The 23,402-nt window shown below is 36.3% G+C and overlaps 1 protein-coding gene across 1 annotated transcript in view; it reads left to right on the forward strand.

The window, feature by feature from the left end:
- The first annotated feature begins 3,559 nt into the window (after positions 1–3,559).
- Positions 3,560–23,402, forward strand: part of Asta-r1 (allatostatin A receptor 1) — a 38,919-nt gene continuing 19,076 nt past the window's right edge. Inside the window, exons 1-5 of the mRNA XM_076765188.1 lie at positions 3,560–4,941; positions 9,039–9,972; positions 11,614–11,743; positions 15,570–15,830; positions 16,802–17,050. Coding sequence (XP_076621303.1) covers positions 9,533–9,972; positions 11,614–11,743; positions 15,570–15,830; positions 16,802–17,050 — 1,080 coding nt within the window. The 5' untranslated portion in view covers positions 3,560–4,941; positions 9,039–9,532. The remainder of the gene's footprint in view (positions 4,942–9,038; positions 9,973–11,613; positions 11,744–15,569; positions 15,831–16,801; positions 17,051–23,402) is intronic.

The following is a 23,402-nucleotide window of genomic DNA, read 5'->3' on the forward strand; positions in this document are numbered from 1 at the left end:
ACTGCCCAGCCATTTTTATTTTCCAACCCATGTATACCTATTACACATAAACGAGATAAAGAATAGACCTATCGCTAGTGGGATGAATGCTATCACTGTACCATGAGTGTTTTATAACATGAGATATACTTTTCCAAAGTGGAACAAAATGTTAAAAAGATCATGCATCAAATTGTAAGGGGATCCTCGTAAGAAGGCTTTAATTTTCGTAATAGTTTTAGTGGGTCAACAATGACTAGCTTATGGTCACTGGTGGTCAACAGTGAGGTTGACATCACGGTCAGCGGTCCAGTGAAGATCCAGAAATGGTCAAGAGATGGGACCAATCGAAATAGTATTGTTCTCTAGACCAAGCGGTTCTTAACTCTTCACGTTGACACTGTCTCCCCACTCTTCGACTTCCCCACTCGAAGACTACCGCTGGACAAATTCTTCAGTACCCCTGGAGCATCCAGGGGAATCGGGTCTCGCGGGCCAAAGTCAGGCCATTCGTGGAGTGCTGACCACTGGGGGGACCAGGAGTGACCAGGAGTGACCAGGATTGACCAGGACTGACCAGAACTGACCACTACTGACCAGTGCTGACCAGCGCAGATCCGACTACTGACCACTACTGACCAGTGCCGGACGGTGATGACCAACGGTAAGAACTGTTTAAAAATTCTCTCCCCTCTTCTATTCTATCGTCTGATACCAATTTCGCTTGCATGAATTGATTTTGCCTTGCTTGTCTAACTGATGTTACTATAATATGAATATTTTCTTACTTTACAGCTGGCCCAATGGCGACTACCCTACGTACTGACAACAAGTTGTAAGTCCACTCCACGTAGTAAGTCCACTCCACGTATTTATATTTTATTATTTTTATTTGTTTGTTTCATGTGAATTCAATTTCATTAATTTATCTGATTTTATTTGGTTATTATGAATGTTCCTTTTCTCTGTTTCTACTTGTACATTGTTTTTCGAATTTATGTGATTGCTTTGATATGTATAATATTGCAGGATATGATAATGTAATATTGTTTTCAATCAGATACTATATTTGTTTCTATACAATTTCTTGAATTTTTATTCCACTGATTAGAATAAGATTTTTGTGGTTTACGTTCTTGCTCGAATAATCTGCGGAGGTACTTTGTTTGATTCTTTCATTTCGTTTGATTGTTTGGTGTTGATTCAATTTGGGATCTCGATCTAAGTTTCTTTCATTACTACGAATGTTCGTTTTGATGTGTATGACACTGCGTTGATTCAATTTGGGGTTTCGATCCAAGTTTCTTTCGTTATTACGAATGTTCGTTTTGATATCTATAACATTGTGTCGATGCATATACCATATTTGTTTCGATGACACTGATTAATATCAGATTTTTATTTTTATGTTTCAGCTTAAATTCTTCTAATATTATGCTTAATTTCCTTCCATATCTCACTAATATAACTATTAGTTTTGATTTCAGTTTAAATTTAGATTAATCGCAAGGACATCGAGGGAGTACGCCACAACCGCCGGGGGACTTCTAATTCCATGTTGATTAGTCTTAAGCTTCGTCGCGAATCTTAAAATTAACGTCGAAGATTTCTTTATTGTACATATTTTCGCGTTTTACCAAGCAATTATTCAATAAGTAGCTTCTCGTTTTCTCGTTCCCTCGTTCCTAGCTTCGGTCACCGCTGTTTCATCGATTGAAACATGTGATCGGCCGTGTATCTGGTCCGAAAGATCTAATCGCCTTCCCTTGGTAAGCTTGGTTGAGGGAAAACGGCACTTCGCTGGAAGGTGTGGAGTTTCCGTATTCTGCGGAAACGCATACCTTCCAGCGGAAGTCGACACCGTCTCAGGTACTCTCTCTTTGTCAGACAGCCTAAGTCGGGTCCTTCGGGCTCCCGGCGGGTTGCGTTGGAGAAATGGAGACCTCGATTCGGAGTTGCAGTTCTCTGTTTTCTTGTTGAGATCGAGTTAGCAAGGGCAGTAGGTTCGATCCTCGGATCCGCTGCACGGTACAGCATCGCGTCGCGTCGCGTATCCCACGATTTAGCTTCATCCCTCTTTTTAATCACATAATTGCTTGGTACAAGGAACTTTGTTTCCTTCTATCGTCCGAAGTTTAGCTTCAACTTGACTAGACTTGAGCTTCGACGTTAATTTTAAGTCCCTATTGTATGCGTCTCCCAATATTGCCAAGTAATTATTTAACAAGTAGCTTCTCTCGACTCGTTATCTCGTTTCTTGCTTCGGTCACCACTGCTTCGTCGAACGAAACATGTGATCGGCCGTCCAGTTTGTCCGAAAGATCTAGTCGCCTGCCAATGATAGATCGATTTCTAGAAATAGAAATCAATCTACCAAGGGTAGTGTCGATTCGATCCGAAGATCTGCTGCACGGTTCAGCATCGCGTCGCGTCGCGTCTCCAACAATTTAGCTTCATCCCTTTTTAAACAAAATAATTACTTGGCATGACTAATCTAGTTTCTAAGGATGTAAAAGGGAGATCGATGGAACTTGGATTCCATCTATCTCCCTTCGGGTCTCCACTCGCAGCAACCTCCACGTGGTGAGACCTGGTAATCGGTGTCACCCACGATAGAAAAGTTATTCTTCGTGGGTGACACCGAGCTAATGGCTGCGAATTTAGAATTGTTTCTTGATATAATAAACGAATTTAGATTTATAATTAGTCAGGTGTTTGGTTAGCTATTATGTTAGGCAGGTTATTTTTATTTGAAGACAAATTCTTTTGAAAATTCTTTCGACTCTCTTCGTTGGTTGTGCATCTTTCATTGGTTGCACTTTCGTTTGTTTCTTCTTCGACCAACGATCGTTGGTCACAGAAGATCTTTATTAATGGAGGGTGGGTGGGAATCGGTTAGTGCGTTTAATTAATAATCGTAATACTTTTAGCTGGGTAATGCAATTATTAATTAAAAACTAAATAATATTAGCAAATTGGCTGCGATCCGCTTTGCATAGGTCATCATAAATATAGAGCTTCTTCGCTAGATTATTTTTGATTCTCATTGATTCGTCAAAGATTCTAGAGTATTGTCAAAGACGAGGTATACGAGTAGATCTTTCACCCAATGTATTTTTTCGGCCCGTTTTTATGGGGTCTCGAAACCCCATTACCATTTTCGTGTCATTCGCAACGTTACCAACAGATTCACATTCATAGTCCACTCACATGTATTTACGCAACCCTACAGTTGTTTGTCTATCAATACTAATGCAGTGAATAGTTTCTCAACTGACCGTCGTCCATGAGAAGAGGACGCTAAAATCACCTCCGAATTTTCAGGTCGGTATGGCAGTCAGATTGGGTCACGAAAGTTCATAAGGTGAAAGGTCTACTCGTATACCTCGTCTGTGGTAAAGACGTTAGGCAATAATCGTGGGTACATATTTTGCCCAATGAAGAAACGATTAAGTCCGGTGTACGGGTGCTTTAAATGTTTGCAAGTGCAGCAGTTAGTAAAATTTAACAAATTTTTGATCTTAAATAAAAACTTGTTTTGAAATTCGTGTTTGTTATCTAACAAAGAGTTTGTGTTTTACTATTCGTAGGTGTAGTCGCGTCTCCATGTTATCGGTTGAGAGAACAGATCGATAAGATTGTCGAGCTCTAGGAAGGGTGCTAGATGCCACTTGCACCCCGTCTCCAAGAATAATCCCGCATCCCTATTTCGGGTAAATTCGAAGGCGATACTTCTTCGTCTCTGTTTCTGCGATCCGCACAGTCGTGCCGCATCCACCGCCGGTTGCGTACCTATCTTACGGTCTTCAAGGTACATCGTGTACGCGTACCGGTTACGATATAAGTAAATCGAAAATCTTACTTCGGGAAATTGTGATTTAATCACGATGATATTCTCAGCACGCCCGAAAACGCGATGAAATGTCGAAACGATCGACAGGTCAGTTCAAGTGATGTAGCCTTCGAAACTTTGCCAACACGAGATCGGATGCAGTTTTAGTTTCAATCTATGATCAATTTTAAATTAAATGCTCCTCGAACACGTGGATTCTCGAGCTTCGTATACTTTCTTGTCCTTACATTTCGACAATACTATTTTATAATTAAATCACACACGTTTTAATCGATGTTACGAGACGCTATGGTTCCCACGAGGCTCGAACACGAGTCTTTAAATATTCCAAGGCAAAAGTACACGTCCAAATTTCTTTAGGGTCGACATGTCAAAGCATGTAAGCTAAAGTATAATCCTTTTTACGAATTCGAGCGTCTTGAAAGTTTCGAAACACTTTCGACGTTTGGGTGATAAGTTGAACGGTAGAATTATGTGCAAAGTGACGAAAGTATTAGGCAGGACGATTTTTACTATCCATCGTCTGTAATGCAAGAACGATCCAGAAACGGTGACCTATAAAAGTGCGAGGCCGAATGTTAGCTGCTTTATATTCTAGTGTTTAGCCAGCTTGTTAAACGAAAGTTGTGTCTTGCTTCCTCTTTTTCTCGACGACCTAAGAAAGGTAGCCGAGATCCCATTTAAACTAAAAGTCTTGTTACGTAGAAACGAATTTTTTTTGTACCTTGCGTATCATGCCGATCAGATGATGAACGCGCGATGACGTTACGATGCATTAGAAAAATGTTCATTTCCGTACGTAAAATGATCTGTGACGGGATGGCACGATGAAGTGCGATGTTCGGTTGTGAAAACGGCGTGTTTCGATTAGGTGTGAAAAATTTAGCGCTCGAATGTTTACGGTCCGTCATGTTATCGGCGGCAAAAGTGCTCCAGCGATATTCATCAAGAACATATTTGCGGAGCTAGTCCGGCAGCAATTAGCAGCGGTTGAGCCACCAATCATGAATCGATCTATCTGCATCAGTTACGCCTTATCAGCCTTAATCCACTAAAAGGAAGGGCGGAGGATCGTTAAAGCCCCTCGATATCAGCACGTGAGGGCCAAGGTAATTCAATGAAGTTCGTTATAAATTTCATTAATGGCTCGACGAGATGCGGTGACACGCTGGCGTGCTAAGTCACGTGCCACGTAACCGATCTTTTGACTTCTGAACTGTGAAACGCACTTTTCTTACGAATCTCGTATGAAACTCACATTGAATGATATTAGAAAATTCTAGTGTAAGATAGAGTATTTTATGGGTTACAAACTAGATAAATTTATTAATTGCCAGAGGACATATATTTTTATTTTTTTTCCTGCAAAAGAGTACCTTTGAATGTGTTTAATTTTAATTAACTTTCGTAACGAAGATTCAAGGGAATACCTCGTTTGGATCGTCGTGTAAATCTGATCACGTATATAAACAGTTGGGATTAATACAATAAAATCATTTATTGCACCTATTTTTAACGTTTGCTATGATATCGTGGTTTGTGGTCGACTTTTCGGTTTGGAAATGCAACAGTTGATTTGTTACGTAGTAAAATCTATTTTTGAGAAGTTTCATGCATCATTGAGATTACGCAGCTGGTAGATTTACAACTTACAAAGCGATATATTTTTGTATTTTATATATTAACGACGTAATGTGATAGTTTTATGTTCGATTTATTTTGTATTTCCTGTAATAAATTGATTTTTAACGGTGGTAGAAAATGATCAAATTTAGGGCAGTTTAGATATCTAAAATTTTAATGAAAATCGTAATTTTCTTGATACCACAATTTGCACTTTCCTCTTTCTAAAATTTCCTTGTGAACAGGAAAATATTCCTTAAAGTCGAAACGTAATTCATTATGTAGCTGAGAAACGCAAGGTTTATTCTTCTTTTAGTATTCTTTGAACTTGAAGTTAATGGACGACCACGACTTTTTTTATTTCTGTCCAATTGAATTAGATCGATAGTTACACGCATTCTAAATATATTATAGGGGATCCTATTTGTCTCTTTCTTTAGGTACTATACACTAGCCATGCTTTTGCGAGATAAATATTAATATAATAACAAAAAATTTTAACCGGATAGTAATTAAATATTTGTTATTTACATACGTAAGACTTGAAACGACCTGACTTTTTGTGTACTTAATTTAAATTCCAACTAAATGTAACAATGAAAATTTTAATGAACCTCACCTCTACTTTTTAATGATTTATTTGAACAAAGTAAGGAAACAAGAGGGAAGTAATCGAGCAATCATGCAGAATGAATTTTTTGACAGAATACTTCATTTCATTATAAATGAAACTACAAATGGGGTTTCGTCGAAAGTAAAAACATTGAACTTATTATGGTTTTTAAATTCGTACAAAACCATAGCTCTTGTGTCTTACTACGTGAACGATTGCAAGAAAGAAGAGCAGAAACTTTGACTAATGTAAAGTCATAACTTTGCGATGGTAAATTACTTCCGTTATTCGGTCAAGACTGAATCATTTAATTATTATTCGGGGGGAAGAAAAACACGAGAAAGGAAGAGTCGGGGAGAGAAGCAAAGAGATTTGTTACTCGAAAAGAAGCGAGTAAATTGAACGAGAGAAGTTTTGTACATTTCTGGCTGGTGCATTATGTTCTCGCGCAGTAGATCTTTATTTGCATCGGTCTATACGAGGAATTGAAATATATTTTGGGATGTTTTCATTATTTCTCCACTGGAAATAGTATTACCACGAAAATATAAGAAACGCGTTGTAGAAATGCAGTGCGCAATAAAGTAACTCAGCGTAAAGAGAAAACTTTGTTTCGGAAATTCTGTTTGTCGCCAAAGGAACGTTTGTCGCGTTTTAAAAATGACATAGGTACAATCGATTTGAAAATTCAGCGAACGGTGAATTAAAACAATACGTGGTTCGAGTCGTATTTATTTAAAAGCTGCATAACAAAATTATTTAATCACGTTACTTGAGCTTTATTGCTTTAGAAAAATTGAATACAATCCTGTTTTGAATTATTTATTTGTTATTTCAGTGTAGCACGTTACCCAATTAAATGTAACGTATCTCTAAAAGAGCAATAAAACTTAGCGTGGAATTAGCGGGGAATTTTGATCTGTGAATAATAAAGTAATATTGCCTAATCGTATGTTAAGCGTGAACGCACATTGAATTTATATTATTTGTCCTTACTCGAGTGAGAATGAGAGTTAAATAAAGCACTATTTTAATGGCGGTAGAAGTGGGGATCGCACGTGCTCTTAACGTGACCTGAATTTCGATAAGGCGCTACGACCAGTCAAACATGACCCAAAGCGGGTCAATTTCTATTGCTTTCAATTTTTGTGGAAGCACTTATTAATCCTTGGAGAGTTGTTCAACGAAAGCTACTTTGATATTTAAACAGAATTACGAAAATGTCAGTTTCATGTTATGCAAAAAGAGCAAGAATCATTACTTTGAATTGTATTAAATTTAATTTCAAATAGTAAGACACGTGACGCATTAGATATCTGTCGAAAGGAAAGGTTGGGGATATTTTTAACGCGAATATAGTTGCAGTATATTTCTCTTTATAATCAATTTTAGCGTTAGGCTACTTCAATGTGAGATAAGTAGACAGCAATCACCATTTGCAATGCGTTGAAATGTTAGCATTAGATCGTGCAGATTAAATTACTTAATGCATCACGTGCTTGTACTGACAAGCCTTAAATAATACGATTAGAACACGACGAACGTCGAGTAGGTTAATTAGAAGTTATTTTATTAGACCAGATATTTTAGCGTCGTCTACTAGCAAATGTGAATACAAAATTTCTATTTGTAACACTTGTAATATTTATTTTATATTTTTATGTACCTATAAGTACTTTCGTTAATTTAAATAAGTATTATATTGATTACAATAATACGACTGTAGTTTCCGTTCGCGGACAATGTATAATAATAGCGGTGTCCAATTTTGGTTTCACTTAATGTTGCATGCCTTTGGATAATTTAAGCTGCCAATTAATTGTTGAGTGTAATAAAACGATTCAGCCGCATGAGGGTATGGTCACAGTGAAAGCGATTTCGTTCGAATACATGAGTGGTGCTTTGTTCCAGCGACCTACGATCGAGGTTGGACGATTTTGTGTTTCAATCATAGTAGTACGTAACAGATTTCCCGGGTCTATCGACACAATGAATATTGATGAGGAACTTTATTTAACAAAATGCCCTGTATTCAATTCGTTCATGATTAGTAAACAAAAAGAATACTGTACGGATGACAGATTTCGTCATTTTGAATGGTATATTGTGAATATTTATGCGTGTCTCTAATGAGTATAATTATATTTTATTTAATAACATTTCTTGCAATAATGCAGTACAAATAACAATGCTACCTACAGTTGTTTTCATTTATATATGATTTAATATATAAATGATTACAGACGAAATTACCGTTAATAAAAAAATATATGATGTGTTGATGCTGTAAGAATTTTATTTAAATTGTATAACACGTATATACAACACAGTATATCTTATTTTCTTTTTAATTAGTTTAAGTAAAGTAGACGACGATCGTACATATCATTGCAGGGATAGAGGTTGTTTAGTTCTGGAGGGAATTGCGAGTCATATTGGGGTAAACATTATAGTCAATCTTCGTAAGACGTGTGATTGACCAAAAATTATTCAACACTGTTCCCATTTCTCTTATTCAAGCTAGAACGTTTCCCTTAAATCAAGACTGATCTATCTTTCTGCCTACATTACAAGCGATATCGCGCGACCAATTCATTCCGTTGTGACCATTCCATGTGACCATTCACATTGACTTCAATCCATTTGTTCCGATCCCACGATCGCCAAATCGCACGAAATTGCTTGCAGTGTAACCACAGCCTAAGCGAAATTGCACTGTGATTTTACCACACTCGTTTGTTTTGCCAGATCTTGAATGTTATTTGAAATAGGATAATTGACCTAGTAATCTAGCCAAGGAAAAATAAATGTTACGTTCCCTAGGAATGAATGGAAACAATCGTTTTTATCATTGTTTTCATTGCAATATCTTCCTATTTAAAACGAATATTTCAATTAGAAATACATTCGTTAAAAATGTTATTTCATACATACTTCGTTCCACTAAGTGAGGAATATTTTCATTTTCAGTTGTGTGAGCGACGAACAGGAAAGTAAACTTGGTTTTCGCCGAAACAAGAAAAATCAACATTTGCAGAAACGCAAAATCTGACAAATGAAATAAATTCCCCTCTAAAATCATGCGAACGACAAAGAGTTTGAAAGAGGAGGCGTTTTAACGAAAGTATGATATATTCTACAAGAATTTTAAAAATGGAGTATTAGAGGCAGAAGACTAAAAAATGATTCGACTCACAGCAATGTATTTGACAAACGTATAATTTAAGTAACATGGCAGACTATAAACTACTATACAGATGGAACCAAAGCTTTCAAGCTTTCATAACTTAATCGTACAGAACACGAAAGCGCCAAAGTTTACTTGAAACAATTGAAATAACAACAACGCGTGCTTAACAAATAAATGAAAATGGCTTCGACGGCGCAAACTTGATTAATAATCAATATCGAAGTTCTGCCATAATTCGGCTTCAGTTTAGTTTGTCAATTGCTGTGATACCATAATGCTTCAAGAGATGGAGATCACTTGGGACGACGTTGTCACAAATTTCACGGAATCCTCAAATTCGATGCACAACAACAACACGGAAAAGGATGTCGAAGACGTCGAATACAGTTTTGATCGCCAACAAGTGGAAAGGATCGTAGTGGTGGTGGTACCAATATTTTTTGGCATGATCGGTATCCTTGGATTCGTCGGAAATTGTCTGGTGGTCACCGTTGTCGCAGCAAATCCTGGAATGAGATCGACGACGAACATCCTAATCATCAATTTAGCCGTGGCCGACCTGCTGTTCGTTATCTTTTGTATTCCATTCACCGCTACCGACTTCGTGTTACCTTTCTGGCCTTTTGGTAACATCTGGTGCAAGATCGTCCAGTATCTTATCATCGTCACCGCCTATGCCAGTGTTTACACTTTGGTCCTCATGAGCCTCGACAGGTGAGCAAGTTTTATGAAATATTAATTTTTACTTTCTCGGTACCATTACACTTTCGACGTCTGATCGTAAACTGTACGATACTCGTCTCGTTTAAATAATCTAAAGATTTGAATTTTTTGTCTTAATTTCGTAATAAAAGTATCAAGTCTTTCTCGTTTTATAGTATTATAAATAATTCATTTTTCGTCGCTCATAATTTTAAGTATCGTGTGATTAGTAGTCAGTGACTGTCAACAAATTTAAAATTCACCGACTTACAGTATCTTTGTAAGTAAATTGTGTATTTGATTTTGTATTCGGTGGTTGATCGCGTGCAGTCTGTTGGTACGTATTCGTAGCGAATGTGTCGCGTAGGAAAATTCGATTCTCGACGTAACGCGTGAAAATGTAATCCATTCTTGGCCCATAAATATCAGCGGTATTTCCGGTTACATTTCCATGTACCGTATGGCACAGTAACACCAGCTGCAGAATCACGTGCTGTGCCTGGAAATGTCAGACACACGAAAGAATCTTGATTCTCTCGTGAAACGTGCGATTCGCTCATTTTCCAGTCCGTATCAGAATTTTCTTCACGTCGCGTTGCATTCCGAGCTTTTATTTCATCGCGTTTTACCGTCCACGATGATCGTTGCACCAATATTTCCCTCTGAGCTGCAAGCACCGGATTCCAAGGTCATAGTAGTTATGTAAAATAGTTCTACATAAAGCTACACGAAGATAACTACTAAATTGATTTGAATTTTCTACGAAAAGAAAAATAATTTTAAATAGAAACTGAAAATGCTGAAAAATAATTATGAAAATGTGATGAGAATTGGGAACGAATATTGTGACTTAAACGTACTTAAAAATTCTGTAATTGCAAGCTCAACTTTGAAAATTCTATGCAATTTCAATATTAGTTAAGAAAACGGAGATATTTGTGTGCGTTTGATATAGTTTTTCTGTTTGAAACTTGTAATTAACAACTAGGTTACCCGTGAGTTCACGGTAGCCTGTATCATTTAATTCGTTGGCTGATATCCAAGTCAATTAGCATGAATGATTGTTCATTTATTTTGCTTCGTACACGATACCTAATCTGTTTTCAAAATAGACATGTTTGTTTAGAGTCGCTAGGAGTACGACGTTTTACAAATTACAATTTTAACAATGACAAGTTTAAATGTTCAAACTCTTTCTTCTAATTATTTTATGTGCTTCAAGTTCTACCGCTGTGCTGACGATAAACTGAAATAGACTACTGTTTAGACGACTCTATTTTAATCTAATAAGCGAGAACATCTGTTTTTTTTTGTTGGTGTACGTGGAATAAAAAGAGGTTAATCTTTAAAAGTACTTGGACGTGTGACTGAATTATCGTCGTAAAAAGAAACGGTAGTCTTTTAACGAGTTTTAGTGGATTTTACTGTTTCGTATAGCCAGGTTATGAATGCAAATAAAATGTATGCAACTTCTACAACAGCGTTTATTTTTGAAGAGGACTTTGAACGTTGGGATTCATCATCATGAGCATTAAATCATATCAATTTTATTAGTTCTAACGCGTTATTAAGATAACAGTTGAAATAGCACATACTTTCGAAATTCAGTAATCGATCAATCATTAACCGTTTGTTGCATTTCAATTGATTCAGATATTTGGCAGTGGTTCATCCAGTCACATCGAGGTCATGGAGAACCGAAAATCACGCGATCCTTGCTATTTGTATCGCTTGGGCGATGATCTTCACAATCTCAACCCCTGCCCTCATTGTTCATGGCGAGGTAAGTCATTTATAAATGATGAACACTTAATTTCCCTCGAAATAAGTGCAGGGAATATATGCATGATACAATACTAACTTTCATGCTTATATCCTTTAACAATTTTATTATATCATCAAGCTTAATGAATAAACAACACACGAATGTTTTAGATTTATTAATGCAAGTATTTATTCTAACTTAGTATCTCGAGGGGTACCAAAAGAAATTTTCTCTTGTACTGCAAGAATGGGGGAATGAATTGTAAGTAATATACGCTTAATTGCAAATGGCCTACTATAAATTGCGAAGGGTTCATAAGTCTCAAATGACACGCGTAAGTTTCGAACGTCCCACGATAAATTCTGTATAAGTCACGATAAGTTTCAAATGACCCACAGTAAACTACACACGGACACGATAAATTACCAATGATAAGGTTCGAATGACGCACAATAAGTTCTGAACGACACACATAAGTTTTGTGTGATCCATGACAAATTGTGATTGACCCACGATAAATAGAGATTATTATTTTGTTTCGTTGCTCTTTATTTTCCGAAAGAAAGCACAATTAATTAACTGATTTAAACGTATCTGAAATCTACATTAAAAATTTATATGAAATTCCATTTGAAAAAAATGGAGGTACATTCAATAACTCATCCAAAAGCCTCGATCGACTCTTATTTAGGATATTGAAAAAAGAGGAAATTTTATTGACAGCGCCAGTGATTTCTGAAAAAACAATTTACAACAGTTGTCGCGGTTCGCCCTACTGAATCGATACTTTGACAATTCATTTTGCAGTCAGAGCGCCGACACTCTTTAATTAATCACTATTTTATTGCACGTACCACGACTTCAATTTTTACCTTTCTTCTGTTATTGAACATTGGAATCGGATTTAATGCTCGGGACAGGGTATTTTCAGTTCTTTTTCCCCCAGTGCACGGGCAGCTTCGGTTTGCCTGACTACATCACACGAACGCGAAAAATTCCGCCCGACTCGTACGCCTAGTCCTTTTGATTGACTCCTTCAATTCGGTTATTCGTTATCGATTGCATTGATACTCTCAACGAGTGGATTTCGGCACCATAAAATGATTCAGAACTCGATTACCAAAAAGCGAACTGTTCGGAATCCATTTTGTTCTTTCAACTTGAAGAAACCTGGTGAAATATGTATGAAATAAAACTTACGCCACCTAGCTTACTAGTATTTCTTGTTAGATAGATAGATAAATATTAACACGCTAAATACGGATCTAATTTTGTTTCACTTCTAAACAAAAGCATACTCACTGTATAAATAAAAAACAACGAGCAGAAAAGTCCATTTCTATTCAAAAAGTTTGAATAAAAATTCATTAAATAGTTTCCAGGCAACGACATAGTGTTTAACGTGCTAATTTAGTAACAATTAACCTCCGTCTGTGTTAAACGCAATAATGTAAGAATTGTTTTATAATGACCATTTGCTGCCGCAGTAGATACTCTATTTAGATACGATAATAACCATAAACGTGTACTTAACGCTCCAACTATTAATCCAGCACAGAGTTTCTTATCTACGCGTATTATTTATGGTAGTTAAATGGAGAAATTATTAAAAAATGAACGTACAAGAATTTCCATATCTAAAAATAAATTATTGTATGCTTTCCTCGTCGTCTTGGTAGCCCTACTGTATTGATTGTTAAACTAATGAATCTATAAAATCAGTGCATTTTTTGTTGCAGAACAAATACACGCGTTGATTAATATTATTTGGACTTGACGTACTGTCAAATTGATTACCATACTCATAATTGGTACGCGTTCCGAACACATGATTGTTAATAGTAGAACAAATATGAACATTCATGTAGCTGTGCATATACGCGTTTTGTGTAAATATCGAATATCTCTAAATATAGCGCTCATTGGTTATGATACAATTATACGAGATTGTCCTAACGAGCATACTCGGAATAGGTAATCGTTTCTACCTCACTACGATCACTTAATCATCATGGTACTTATTGTATTGTAATTTAGTTTCACGCGCGTAATATGACGAATTTGATGTATTGATCAAAGATTCCAATTTGTATTTTGCATTTAATAAGTTCGTAGAAGATATAATCCGATCCAATCACAGTATTAACATGGCAAAATTTTGAATTATTACTTAAAAAGCACTTATCTGATACACTTATAGTAACGTAAAAAAGTTTCAAATATATTTGCGCGAAGGGCAGGAAAAATTGAAAAGAAAGTGTGTAGATTTATCATGTGAAAGCATTTGGAAACATTAACAATAGAAAAATGTCGTCTATTAAAATGGATCTTCTTTTTGGTCATGCTCTACAATTCAATATTCCTGGTCATCAATCACCAGCAGATTGGTTTGAAGAACAATTGGAACAAGGATTCAAAATATTATTCATCTCCACGGGTAATTTAAGAGAGCTTATTTGACATCGACGAAAAGGTGGTATAAACAAAAATGACGCAAATTAGTTGTTACACGAGGACAATGGTTCCAAACGCAAGAGTTCTGCATATAAATGAAAACAGAAAATAGCATTGAAGCATTGGATTGGCCATCCCAGCTATCAGAGGTGAATCAAATCGAAAATGTTTGGAGCTACATGGAACTAAAGCTTCGAGGAAAACGTGTGCATAAAACAATTAACTTGATAGATATGATTAGTATAGAGATATCTATTTTGACAATAGGCGGTCTGTTTAGTCGAAAACAAGCATTCACGTTGTAAAGCACAATAGCGATTGGATCACTTATTAATATCAAAGCGTTGAAGTACTTTGAAAATAGAATTTTTACATTTAGTTTTACATTATTACAATTAGCTACCAAATCATGTCGATTACGTTCTTGTTAGATAGGCTTGTAAATTCTTGGCCACATATTGTAGTATAATATTGCTTTTCTGCATGAATCAGCTGGTCGATATTCACTCTTACAGGAACAAAAAAATCATTTTCAATAAGCCATCAGGGTCAGATCGCTGCGTCATGGTGGCAGGTTGGTACTTTGGAACACATGTCACAGAATCTGTCTCTGTCTACATACTATTCATACAATTTGTTCACACTAAATGCTATTCTACATGCTTGCTAAATACCATTCGTGTAATCTATTAAGAAATCCATTTCAAACCCCACATTTTACAAAAAAGAAAGACACAATTTTTACGAAAACAAAAGGAGATTTTCCTGGCTGGGCATATCGACTTAAATGAAAGCGGCTAAAGGGAACAACGAGTAGGAAGTTCAAACTTAATTTAGTTTCTGTCGCAACAGTTTTAGACAAATTTCAACAAAGTTACAGCAGCTTGAAGTTTAAGAACTTTTCAACATTATTCAAGCGATGCAACTGAGTTATAGTTTAAAAACCATCGTAATTGCTAGCTAAGGCAAACTTACAAGGGCAATTGTCCTAAAACTTTCGCACGATACAGTTTTATATATTGTCTCGATTGATAAAACAAACGTTTATCGCGTTATGAGCGAATCTATTATTGTTAAATAGTAAACATTCATGTGTTGTTTATTTTTTAACGAAACTACTGACGAGAACCGGAAAAATTATTTTTGGTTGCGGGGTCAATTACAATAATTTTTGGTTAACAGACCTCGAAATCTTGTTCAGTTTCGAGAAAAAAATTCATGTAGGTGGACAAATTTTATTAATAATTTTGTTAATAACTTTTTAACGAGACCTCAGTCAACAAATTGGTATTCTTGATTTTCGTCTTATTTTGGCCTCTAGAATCTGTCGATAAAATTTTTCCCAGGGGTGGTCGAACACCCTGTATATGCAGACTCATCTTAATTTCAGGACATGGACGGCACGTCGTCGGAGAACCTGACGGCTTGTCGAATCCTACCGCAATATGATTGGCCGTTCTTTCAAATATCGTTTTTCCTGATGAGCTACTTGCTGCCGCTGATGCTGATATGCTTCTTTTACATTTGTATGCTCGTCAGACTCTGGCGAGCCGCCCGCGTCAGCGCCGAGAGTCGACGCGGAAGAAGACGCGTCACAAGGCTGGTGCTCGTCGTCGTTGGAGTTTTTGCATTTTGTTGGTGTCCCATACAGGTTAGCATTACTCCAATTTTCATAAGAAGCGCTGACCAAGTCCCAAAATTCGTGTCAATCAATTAATTTTTAACAATATTTTTTATTACCACAATTCATCTACATGCGAATTATTTCAGACTAATATATTAAGTATTGTAGCGTAGAGTCATTTTAACAATGACCTACCACGAACGGTCAAATGACTGTTTTTTAAATTTCGTTTAGAATTTTTAACGTACAATGTTATTTTAGCTCCATTTAATTTCTAAAATTAAAAGCTTTGTTCTAGATGTAATTTAATGCAGTTATTTATTTCTGTTTTCATCGATATTCAGTTTTTTACATGTTTCGTGTAATATTATCACTTATACTCTATCGCATAAATATTTTTATAACTTTAGGAGTATTTAATTCCGACGAGCGTTCGTAACTATGCGTTTTAAATTTAATTTCCGCATCCTAACACCTCAGTTACTTTTCTACTTTTTCTGACGGAAGATAGAGTTCGTTCGAGCGCGAAAAGAATTTGTATACTCGTCGATATACGATAATCTGTTCGGGGATTCACGGTTCCGCTGTCAGGCAAGTCGTTGTGGCGCCAATCGAGACATGCCACGTAGGAATGGATGCGTGTGTTTCGAGTGACACTTTGAGAAAGACAGTTCGAGGGAAAAATATACGACCGTTATGACCGTAATGTAATTAACTGCAACGCTGTTCGCGCTAATGGAGGTAGAAGATAAATCGTGAAAGGAAATTGTGCGGAGAAATTCGGTAATTCGGTGTGTTTCGTGGGGAATAGTCATTATCGAATGACGAGTAATTCTGTACGTTTTAATATTTTACCATGACTGGATATAAAAATCTTCTTTTTTTCTTTATTAAACTTCATTTGCTAAACTTTTCATTGTATTTTTTTAATCACCGTTCATTCGAATTCAAGAGTTGTGAAATCTGAGATTTTCTATGTGTTCCCTTTCTTACAAAAGGTAATCCTGGTAACAAAGTCACTAACAGTTTATCCGCTGACAACGGCGACGATAATGGTGCAAATTGCCAGCCACATTCTGGCGTACACGAACAGCTGCGTCAATCCTATACTCTACGCCTTCCTCAGCGATAGTTTTCGGAAAGCTTTTCGGAAAATTATATATTGCAAGCCTCGGCCCGATCAAAACAGGCAGCTGGGACCATTGACAAGAACCACGAGAGCTGCCAGTACTGGTGACATCCTATAGGTGAGTCATATTTTTATAGATGTAATATTATAATTTCGTTTCTTGTCACTATCGAGTGTCACACAACCATTGAATTAAATAATTTCGCTTTATTTTTATCATCGTACAAAAGACATGCACTATAATGCAATTTGAAGCATGCAACATAAGTATTATTTAAATTTATCTATCATTTCGATTTTGTTAATACGTCTCTTGATTTTTAGTGCATCGATCGAGCATCAATTAATTAGAAAACACTTCTCTGATCCGACGAAAATTTTACTTAAATTTTGTATCTACCAATATTCGCCGCGATGGAATTTTCTTTTCCTTTAACTGCGATGGAATTTCGTTGCAGACTCGTGCACGATTCGATTAAAAATTCATCGTGATCAATATACATTGGTTCTTAGGCAGAATGACAGGATGGGATTCATTACTCGGGAGGCAATTAGTCCTTCATAATGGCGAGGGAGCGCAACGCATCTTTTACCGTATTCGCTTTTCGACCTGCGAAAAAACTTCCTTTGTTTTCTGGATGAGCCAGGAGGCTTTGAAAACACATTTCCTTCTTTTCTCGCTTCTCCAGGCGCTACTTGTGTCGCTGTAGGCGTAGATCCTCAAGTCGAAAATCCAAGGCCATCGAGGCTGAGCTCGTAGGAGCGTCTCTGTTACAGTAGCCTCGCTCTCTGGCTGCTGTAAATTACACACCTCGTTCGCTGCGAGCGCAATTTCCGACATTTTCCATCCCATGTGGAAAATCTGCGTAGCGGTTCCGCGTCCAGTGATGCGCGTCGAACTTCATGTTCAGTCGATATCCTTCGTAATAGTGGTTCTGATGAATAATATCGGGAGGATACTATAATCGACATTAACTTTCGCGTTAATGCCAAGGATTCTAATTTTTATAATCGGAATAAAAATTTTATAGGATAACATTCTCTCGACTGCAATGTTTTCAGTGACAAATAACGGTTGTAGGCGATCGGAAATTAATTTCGTTTCCGGTCATTAATTTAGGTCGCTCGTAATAGTAATTTACGAAGGAAATTTATTTCATTCGATCGTAACTGTTATCGAGATGGACAATTTATTTCTCTTCCTAGTAGCAACTAGCAACGAGGGAAATTTATTTTGGTTGCTCAGAGTATTGTACGGTGATTCTAGAAAGTGATAGGTGACTTCATTTTTCTGTTTGGTGCAATATGCATTTCTACTCGTTTTAAATTAAATTACAAACGCATTTAACTTAGTTGACCGTTTCGTATTGGCAAACAAACTCGTAACTGCATATATGTTGCATGAATTGAGTTGTAGATACGCAATAATTTCTTGCTATTTGCTCCAAAACCGCCAAATTCCGTTCAGCGTTCGTGTTTCAAAATATCCGCTTGCAAAGGGTTAAGTGTAACGCAGAGTTAAGTATGCAAATTACACAGATCTATGTGGCTTTGGTGCTTGAGAATTAGAAATGGTTTCCCATGTAATTTTGGGTGTTGAATTTGCATCTGGTTTCAGAATGAGCGTCAGAATTTATAATTTAGTGCAGGAAAATGGTTCAAAATATGGCAATTTTGCTATTTTTATGTGTATGTAGAACTTTTACGATACTATTTTATTTTATAATAAGTGTAACTATTTAACAATTGGTTGTCGTATTGAATATATTAAATAATTTTCGTAAATTCATCCTTCCAAACATGATTCCCAGTTTGATCATAAATTCTTCCTACAATTTTTGAAGAGAAATTCGAGGAAGGGTTGCTTACAGTACATAAACACGAACAGTTGGGGGGAGGATATTTCCTTTATTTGAATCCAGTGTAAATTTATTACTTTGAACACTGGAATTGTTATACGCGCAAAATTACACATGGTGGAACGAATTTAACGAGGTATTTGTATCACTGCCAAATGATGTGAAAAGTGACACCCTCGGGGTACAAACCGTCAAACGTGTTTTTTGTTCAAACACGCCATGCAGGCCTATATAACCCCCTTAGCGCGTTCAGAATATTAATGTCTTGTCCAAAGTATGCTTTTCATGCAGATAAATTTTTTCATCGTGTAAGTTTGTATCAGATTTCGATAGTAAACGATTACATGCACTTTTGTAGTTAATTGCAAAATAATCATCGAGCACGTTCATATACTAAACAAATATAAATACACTTTTCTTGTAATCTCGCGAGAAAATTTTTATCTCGACATTTTGCGAAAGGAGTAGTTGTTTCAATTTTGTTTTTAATTTTAATAGCACTTGTCGGCGGCCAACGTATCTTATTAATGTCTTCTTGGTTTCTACGATTTAAAAAGCAAAAAATCAGTGTACTAGTATCTCGATTATTGCATGAATCGAGGTTCCACTACAACACGCTTAGAATCGGATCTGTAACGAGAGAAGGTAGTAAGCGTAAAGTACAAACGATTGCAACGCGATCCGTCGTACAAAAAGACAGATCTGTCTTTAACACCGTCGAACTATCGAACGTTCCGCAAGCGTTCTCGGATATAGTAAAGAAATATTAACTCTTTTGTTACTTCTCTTCGCTTTCAATTTTCGTCCAGCCGTACGACATTCGTATTCGTTCTTTTCTTATCCTGCAAAACCTCTGGGAGCAGTTTACTCCGATGTGCGCGCTCGTGACTTATTTCCGTAGCTATTTACGGTCTCCTGACGTTCGAGCTTCCACAATGTAAGTTATGTTGCGTAGTGGCAGTAAGAATGAAGACCGTGACCGAAGGTACTGGACAGTAAGTAAAAAAAAGGGAATCGGAGTCGTTTGAGTTTATATCTCCTGCAGGAGAAACATTTCTGTATTTCACGAATGCTCGCCAGGCGAAACGAAAGCTTATTGGTGCTCGCAAGTTTCTGATTATATTGACTAAAATATCGATCGACTACAGTGTCTGGAAATTCTTGGGAATTTTGGGAAAGTTAAACATACCGAATCTCAGGACCAATTTTTATTTTTACTCACCGAGAATAAATATTATTTCCTTTGCCGTTCGATAGTACTTTCAGTTTGAGCAATCAAGGATTCGATTGAAATTTAATTGAATATTAAATTCGAGTAAACACAGTTACTTTTTATGATAATTTTTAGTAGAGTGTTTGCTCAAATTATTGTCACGACAAATTGTATAATACATTTTACTCTACAATTTTCTTCTTTTCTTTCTATTTATTTTTACACGAAGAACCCTTCTGGTTGTACTACGATTGCTGAAACACCGTGTGTACCTACCATCTAGTCTCATTTACGTAGATGGTTGCTATTTGAACGTATTACACGGAGTGTCTGCGCAAGAAAGTAAGCTTGTTTGGTAGACAATTGCTAGGAACTTTCTTTGCAGATGTTTTGAAAATTACTTCGTCTGAAATTCTTCCTCCTTCCAAAGAAAACAGCATCTTTATATTGTTACAACTTGAATTTAACTGCTGTCCAAACATTTTCAACGAATAATATTTATTCCTCAGTTCTGGAAGAGAATCTTTTCGAATTATTAAATTTTTTCCAGTTACTATCGACTATATAAATTCAGTTAACTGTTTACGAAAGATAGAAAGATAGGTACGAATATAATATTCTCGATTATATTGATAAATAGCTTAGCACGTGACGATCAGAGTTTCTTGCTACATAAGCTGATTTGGATTTCAGTTCGATTTGGATTCCCGACCGATTTATTACCGTCGGATTTGTCGTCGGTTAGTTCGGATATCTGGTCACGATTTTAATAAGTATGGATTCCTAAAGGGCAGAGATAGGGGGATGAAATTGGTGTACGTCTCTCGTATGTGTCGCGTTCACGTTGTCGATGCTAATGCCGTTTCCCCGAATCAAAGGCTTCGAAACTTTTTTCATTAGACCGTACACAGCCGCCTGGATTTTCAACTTCGTAGAAAAAGCTATTACTTTAAACGGAAGTTTTTTTTAATGACAAGTTTCTGAGACGTGCATTGTTAATCTTGAGCAACGTATACCTCCTACACGAAATATCGTATTTTTCTATGAAATTTCTTTGATAAATGTTAGTGGTAAAAAAAGAAATTAATATTTGGGACATCTCGTATGAATGGTGCTCTAATATTTCGTGAAAGAGTCGCAGTGCATGCATTATTATTTTTCCCTCGCCTTTATCAAAGTCATTTAACTTCGACGAGCTATATTTTTCAGCGTCTCCCCTAAATTTCAGTCAGTTTTTTGTACAGTAAACAGATGTTGCAATAACGTTTTGCACGTGATTTTCATATGTGGCGGTCACCTAGGTTCAAATGACCGTGTTAGCGTCCGTAATTTTCAAATGTGCTCGTATACCATACGCTGTATATTTCCTGTGATAAATCGCGCGCTTGATTGGAGACTGTTTTGCTTCTATCGTACAGTAAATTATTTCAATATTGTAGTAAATAGCCAGTAAATAACCGCGAAATATATACGCACATATGTGGAGGAGGGTTGCCTTGTTCGGATCGTCGCCTAAATTAAACCGCGTTGATAAATAGTTGAAATTAGTAACTAACGTCATTTATCGTATGTGCTTTCAACGTTGCCACGATGTTAAGCTATGTGGTCGGCTATCACGTTCGAAGGTATGACAGTTGATGTGTTACGCAGTGAAATCTAATTTTGCGGAGTTTGATGTAATATGCGGACCGCGTAACAGGTAGCTTTACAATCCATAAGGTAATATAATTTATAAATGTGTGACGCAATGTCGTAACTATGTTATATAGAGGAACAAAATATTTCAGCTTAAAACACACGTTGTATGTAAATTGAGAAATTTACCTTCCCTACTATTCTAATATCGAATCTAAAAGTTTAATTCATAATTCAAGGATATACAGGGTGTTCGGCCACCCTTGGGAAATATTTTAATGGGGGATTCTACAGGCCAAAATAAGATCGAATTGTTTTGTTCGTTTCATAACCCTTTTTTCAGGGAGATTTTTAGAACCGCACGACTATGTTTTTGCACTAAAACTTTAACGATCGTAGTTAAGGGTTGAATAAAAATGTTCAAATGTTTGCACCGGCTTCCATGTAACGAAGCAAAAAATTCTTGGCACGGAAAATGGAAATGGCTGAAAATCGGATCGCGTTTACTAAAGTGGTAAAAAGGACGAGGCCGTATCATAAATCAGGATGAGAACAGACACTTGAAATCAGATTACGATAAAAGTGCGTAAACTGTATAGAGATTGTTTTAAAATACCCGAGCACGTTCGTTTGAAAGTTTTTCATAGAATCCAGGTCTTTTAACTAGTAATTCTCACGTAACGTTTAAATTTTTTCCAAATTCTTCGTTTTCGTTTCAGTTGTAACGACTATTCAGATTTACGCGTTTGAAGATAAAGTGTACCTCTGCGATAAAAATTCTTTTTGTCTGAAGTTTCGCAAATAGTGTGCACGAACACACATGTCGCCACGATTAGAGATCGAATCTGAAAATTGCTCTGGGACCTCGTGCTCTCTTCGATTTTCTTCCGTAGGAAAATTGACATATCATATCTCGTATAACTCCACGGTAGAAAAGATCGGCTATGTTCACTTTGTCGAGAAAGTAGATGAAAAGTTGCTCGTGAATTCCCATGATACAATCTAATATTAAGATTCTACGATTAAATTATATTAAATCTGAGGATTCTGTTAAAATGTAGTAATTGTACGTCTACTTTTTGTTATGTTCTGGTTTCAAATTCAATTCACGAAATAATTTTCGTTTACTCAAAGTTTTCGTTATTTTATATTTTTTTTTTTGATACAAATAAATATAATACCCATGGGGAGGAAATAAAAAAGTCCCGGATTTCGGGGATATTTACTTTTTTCGAGCCTGAATCGAATGTTGGTGTTGGTATTTATTTATTTGATTAGTTCTTCTCAAACTATTAGGCTAAACTGGACAACCCACGTTTTTTTCCATAAATTCCTAGGGAGACGATTAATCTAGTCGTTGAGTGTGCGCTGAAGAGGATAATAGGCAGACGAGACACTGATGAGATTTTAACACCAATATGCTGACGTACCTTGCGGAGTAATGAAATCAAATACTAAGTGCATTAGAGCGGAATTTCTGTACCATGTATTATATCTCGTATAAAAAGAAACTTAAAAAACGTAAAGCATAACAAAAGGTGAAAAACGTGAATACCAGCATCGACTTTATTGATTTTAATAAACACACTATGTTTCACTGTTTCATTAATGTAGGTGTCATTGTTTTTATTTGAATAAATTTGCACTATTTAATATCATTAGCCTTTGGAACACGAATAACGGATAGTATTCATAACAAGAGTATAAATTCTATATGCTTGTCAATTTTGATTGATATTTTCTATTTTGAAGATTTAAATAAC

This window comes from Colletes latitarsis, chromosome 5 (genome assembly GCF_051014445.1).
Source record: "Colletes latitarsis isolate SP2378_abdomen chromosome 5, iyColLati1, whole genome shotgun sequence".
Taxonomy (NCBI): Eukaryota; Metazoa; Arthropoda; class Insecta; order Hymenoptera; family Colletidae; genus Colletes; species Colletes latitarsis.